The following is a 6,088-nucleotide window of genomic DNA, read 5'->3' as shown; positions in this document are numbered from 1 at the left end:
ACTTCCCCCATGTAGCCTTTTCTATGTGACCTATTCTACAATGTTTTTCCCTGTTGAATTTTCTCAGTAAATGTATAAGCTATACTATCCCATAATTTCATTGCTTTTACAGTACCTTGCAATTAGTCTCTAGGTCACTGTTACATACATTTTCATCCTAACATGAGCTGTAATTTTAAAAACTTGAATAACATGTCTCAGCTTCATCATATTAATAGCTACTCCTCAGTTAAAAACTGGCAAAGGAGAGTATAATTTTATGTATATAGAGGAAATTAAAAATAGAAGGACATGTGTAATTATTTAACTGTACATAGTAGAAAAGACCTGTACATACTTAGAGATGCAGTAAGATTCCCTTGAAATTTTTATTAAGCATTTGGTTATGTCTAAGTTATGGTGCAGAAACCTAATTCAGAACCCTGCCAACAATCAGAGATCCCTGAAAAGCCAGTGTTTTTTTTTCCCCATAAGGGAGTTCATTTACACAGATGGACTGAATTCTCCATCTGGTTGTGTTTCCCCCTTTGCTTTGGTTGGTGGGAAGCTTGAAAGTGAACTTCTGGCCCATCTTTGGTAATTCTGGTATGTACTTTTGTGTATGAACTTTACTCTTCCTTCTATCTGTTACGTTTTCTTGTACATATACTTGGTAACTCACCTAAAATTGTTTCTGGAACACAGTGAAATATAAGTAACTGACCAAATAAATACATGAATACATGAATCAATATACAAAAAATGGTGACTTGAATTAGATCAAATGCACCCATAGGTTATGGTATGGATGCTCACGTCTGCGCTTCCCACCGTCCTCTTCCCTGATGTTCACCTAGCAGGGTACTTCTTCCTATATCTGAGGTTTGTAAACTGTGTTGCCTTGAGGGGCAGCCTGAGTGGTGGACATGCTGCATCTGCTTCCCTTTGCCCTGACCACCAGGACAGTCCCTATTGTACTTGGCATCTAGACTTTATTTAAAGAGAGGGTTTTGATGCAAAAGAGTGCAAACTTGTCTATATACTATACATTCAATAGGCACACATCAGCTGACTGTATTCAGCTATTGTTTTATTGTGTGCGTCTCATATCTTCACATATTCCTACAGTCCGGAGTTGAGGTATGTTATGGGCAATCATCAGGTCTCTAGCTCTGCTTCTCTGAGAGCATCTCTGAATAGAAGACTGTTTGAACGTTATCATAAAATACATTTAAACCTGAGAAGTATTTTATAGGATGAAGAAGAGAGATGACTATTTACCTAAGTCATATTGAGGAAGTCATAAATACAGGAACTAGTAAATCACTAATTCATTTTGCCATTAGAAAGTAAATATAACTGTTGTGATTTAATGCCCACTTGCTTGCAACTTTTTAAGTGTATCAAGCCACAAAGAAGGAAACCAGTCCTTTGGCTTCTGTGTACTTGCATATATGTTGCATGTGCTACACACATGGCAGAAGCCTGGACATCTTGCTAGCCGTTGAGTTCCAGGATCCATTCTGGTTGCTTCTCCAAAATGAGGTAGGGGGTGTCCCATATGTATGGATACAAACATTCCCATTGCCTTATTTTATCTCTCAATAGCTTCTTCCTATTGAGAAAACAGTCACACTTTACTGTGTTTAGTTGTGTATACTTCTGTTAGACTGGGTTATCTATCAGGACTGTGCGTTATTTCTCTTTGCATCCCTAGCATCTAGGATATGCTTGGCACACCATAAAACAACAATTAGATGGGAACCAGAATACATGAGGTCAGGTCTCACAAGTCCCCTGCTCTACCAGTTACTGTATGTTTATTCAGTCAACAAGTATTTGGGAGCTTTCTACATATGAGGCATTATATCATGCACTGGTCAAACAACTTCTGGAATGGGCTGTAACACAGTAAAGAGCCAAACCTAATAGGACTGAGCAGGAATCACAGGCCTCAGCGGACAAGTCTTCTCAGGGGATATCTACTTTCCCCTCAAAAAGAATAACTTGTGAAGCCCAAAACTTTGTGCTACCCCTTTACTCTGGGGTCAGGAAAGAAAGGAGAGAAGGCACATGACACCCCCAGGGCCCGCACTCACACTCAACAGAATACTATAAATAACCAAATAATAAGCTTTAATTTGAATATGTTATAGTGGAATATAATAATTCTTTTGAAGTACAAAAATAATTTAAAAATTTTTTTCCATTTGCAAGTAATAACTGCTACAGATTATGAAGAGTACACTGATGCTATGAACTGTACACATTACACTACATCCTAAGCCTGGACCTCCCCCTCTCCATGCAACACTACTCTGCAATCTTGAGGCCCACCAAGATGTTTCAGAAGTAGCTATCCTTAGTAACAGAATTGGATAGTATCTCTCTTACATTAGTCTTTATGGTTTTCTTGTCTCAATTCTACAGATTAAAAACTTTTTAAAAAGTTAATCTAAAATTCTGGGAATTGCTCTTTTTGGAATATCTTTTTTTTCCCAAAAGACAGGAAAATGGCAGGGAGAAGCTAGAGTGTTAAGCTCAACAAGAACTCGTTTAAAAGTAAATCACCATCAGTGGAAAAGTTTTCCAAGCATAGGAAATTTGAAAATAATAGCAATTAACTGGAAGACAAATTTCATTGCAAAGAACCACTGAAAAGTTTCATGTGTCTTTTTCTAATATTATGTTTCCTAATACTTTAAGTGAGGTAACGATCACAAGGATTCTAAAGATTATAGCAGGTTCTGTCCAGATCTGACCCAGCTTGTAACTTAGATACTGAGAACCAATGCTTGAAAAAACAGAAACAACATAATAAGGAACAGAAGCTTTGGCATATGAAAAATGATATAACTTTGTTTTATAAAATTCAGTTTTTCAGGTCAGTTTATTTATTTATTTTTTGCGGTACGTGGGCCTCTCACTGTTGCGGCCTCTCCCGTTGCGGAGCACAGGCTCTGGACGCGCAGGCTCAGCGGCCATGGCTCACGGGCCCAGCTGCTCCGCGGCATGTGGGATCTTCCCGGACCGGGGCACGAACCCATGTCCTCTGCATCGGCAGGCGGACTCTCAACCACTGCACCACCAGGGAAGCCCCAGGTCAGTTTATTTTGATTTGTGCTCTGAACTGATTAGATCTGGGTCTAAATAAAAGACTGGAAAACTGGTCATCTTCCTGAGCAGAGCTGGAAGAACCCCTTGCAACTGTCCAGAAGGCAAAGGCTCTCTGCCATCACAGACCTTCTTTCCTTAGCTGCTCCAACTCCTGCCATGTTCCCATCTCCATTCTATATATGAATTCTTCATCCACAGTGGATGCTGGGGGTATAGGTGGAAAAACTGACAGTTTTTCAGTGCTTCAAGGAACTATGAGTTTCAGTTCCCAGGCTCGATAGGGATGGCTCTGCACTTTTTATACCTGTAATACTTGTACCTTAAACTAACAGGAAAAAATTATGTAATATAGAAACAAAGGTAATCTGGTACATAAAACATGTAGGTCTATCTTCTGAAAATAGGTTGTGAGCCTAAAAATGCTCAGTTGTGTAATGGGTTTATATTGCGAGAGCTCGGAAACATTGGGCTAGGATACGACGTAGGACAGAGTCCAGCCATTAGGAAATCCCTCAAAGGGCTCTACATGATCCATATTCTATTAACATTACATTAAGAAATAAAATAATCTTTGTAGCCCTACTTTCAAAAATTGATGTTTATTCAGCAGGATATATGAAGAAAAACCTAACCTGTAATGTTACCTAAATTACAGTGGGGAAGTGCCTGATGAGATTTTTATACTGTTTCCTGAATATCTTCAAATGTACCACACAGATTTTTTTCATAGTACTTACCTTTAAAAAAACTGCAATATTCAGGTTACTCCACTGCAACTGTGTTATTATCATCAAGAATTCAACTACTGAAAGAGTAATCCCATAAGCCTATTATCTATTAATGACTGGACAGTCTGATAAAGGATCTTACTGCCATTCTTAGAATCATGTAGCTATTTATAACCTCTGCTCTCCCAAGATTCAGAGCTGCACTATTAAACTTTTTATGGAATTTCCCAGTAAAACAGGATAATGTACATAGATGGCTAAAATTAAGATGACAGAATGATGGTGACCTTTGAGCATTAAAGGCATTTGTTATTGCAGCTTGGAGAAAATGCCATGGAATGCTAATATGTAAAAAAAGTCATGCCATCCTCCTTCAAGTCAGTAAATCACATAAGAGGACTCTGAGTATTTTTAGAAGAAAGGCACCAGACAAGTCCGAAGTCTTATTGGTCGTCGGATCATACAGGAGCCACAGCACAAATTATGGCTCTTGGTTCAGCCAGGAGGCTCGGTCTAAGCAAGCCAGTCACTGGTCTTGAGGCTCGAAGAGCAAGGAAGGAAGTGTCAGTAAAACAGAGCCCCGCATCTTACGTAAACTCGAGGAGAATGATATCCAGTTTTATGTCAACGTGGTGACTGGCTCCTTAGGACTCCGGAGCTATGTTAGACAGGCACTCTGTTTTCTTTGGCCCATTTCTTCATGATCCGGATGATGTACTCTACTTGGGTGTTACCCGTGCTTCTCAGTAAATGGAGCACTTCTCGAAGGGTCTCTCTGAGGAAAAGATTTGAAAGGACAAATGGTTTCAGTAAAGAATGCAAATTAACAAGTAAAATAAACTTGTGACTGTTCTTCATATCCTTCTGATATGTGTATACGGTGCATTCAAAAACCAATTACAAACTTCCTAGCCTTCTATTCTTTTGATGCCATAGTAAAATGTAAATTCTGTGAAATCCTTCTCACCAATCCAAGTTTTCCTTGTTTACTTCTACTATCTATATATATGCTATTTTTTGTCTTAATATGGCATAAGTATTTCCATTTCTATGCTTATTCTGCATGACAGAGTAGAAAGTTATATCAAGGAGCTGGGTTCAAAGAGTTGGGTTCAAATTCTAGCTCTGTGCTAACAAGTGACTTAAGTTGTCTGAGCCCCAGATTTCTCCTTTGTTTAAGGTGGTAATCACCCGAAACTGGGTGTCATTACCATATCTGTAAAATTTTACAAAGCCAGGCATAGATTATTTCTTCAAGAAAAATAATATATTAATAAATATGGAAGAGAGGAAAGTTAATGACCAAGATTTGGCAAATGTCAGTATTTATATTTTAAGTAACTTAAATTTAATTAAAATTTAAACTCATGCTTTAAGTAATGCAGACTAAAACTTCCCTATTACCTCATCAAATCTATAGATGACTGTCGATTGACCCTCTTCCCTAAGAGTTCTCTCATGTTTTCTATGTTTTCCCTCAAGTATCTTCTTTCAACTACCCAAATTCTTTTCAACTTTTATTTAGGAGTGGAAGTAGATACAAGGCAGGAAGTAATTTTTGATAGATTATTTACTTATAAAATAGTCATGGGAATTCCCTGATGGTCCAGTGGTTAGGACTCAGCACTTTCACTGCTGGGGCCCAGGTTCAATCCCTGGTCGGGGGAACTAAGGTGCCACAAGCTGCGTGGAGCGGCCAAAAAAAAAAAAAGAGTCGCATCTTCTATTTATACATCAGTAACAAATACATTCCACAAAGTTATTTTCAGAAAACTGAATTTAGTTTTAAGTAGTTTAACTTTAACAAATGGAGCTATACGCCACTTAATTTTATGTAGACTTAATGTCTCAGCATTTCCTGGAATATGAGAAGGCAAAAGAAGAAGAAGAGTTATTAGCCACACTCACTCCATTTCTAATGCTTTGAGGACTAAACTAAGAGACACAAGAAAAAAGCCAAAAGGCAAAGAAAAGAGAAGAAGAGATTGAAAAGGCATTGTATGAAAAGGACAATTCATTTGGAGCCAAATATATATCTTGCTCTTATCCTTGAGAGCTGTAGTATACTCAATGTCCCCATTATACATAGTTTAGAATGATCTGATTCTATAAAATAAAAATTCTGGAGGAAAAAGGTCCGATAGAAATACAAAACTTAACCTTTTATTCATCAAAATAATTTTTAGTTTTCAGAAGACATGATCCAAGAAAGCAATTCTCATCCCCCAGGAACCAGCAAATGCATAGAGGTAGTGTCTATTGTC

The 6,088-nt window shown here is 38.0% G+C and overlaps 1 protein-coding gene across 2 annotated transcripts in view; it reads right to left on the bottom strand.

Moving 5' to 3' along the window:
- Window positions 1-4,126: 4,126 nt before the first annotated feature.
- The window catches only part of IFT56 (intraflagellar transport 56), a 34,319-nt gene continuing 32,357 nt past the window's right edge, over window positions 4,127-6,088 (bottom strand). Inside the window, exon 18 of one of the 2 annotated variants that reach the window (XM_082846123.1) lies at window positions 4,127-4,599. In XM_082846123.1, the coding sequence (XP_082702249.1) occupies window positions 4,488-4,599 (112 nt within the window). In that variant the 3' untranslated portion in view covers window positions 4,127-4,487. The remainder of the gene's footprint in view (window positions 4,600-6,088) is intronic. The other variant, XM_082846124.1, reaches the window with a different exon arrangement.

The sequence above is a fragment of the Leucopleurus acutus genome, assembly GCF_964270905.1.
Source record: "Leucopleurus acutus genome assembly, chromosome: 9".
NCBI classification, from domain to species: domain Eukaryota; kingdom Metazoa; phylum Chordata; class Mammalia; order Artiodactyla; family Delphinidae; genus Leucopleurus; species Leucopleurus acutus.
This window is presented reverse-complemented; position numbering and strand designations above follow the sequence as displayed.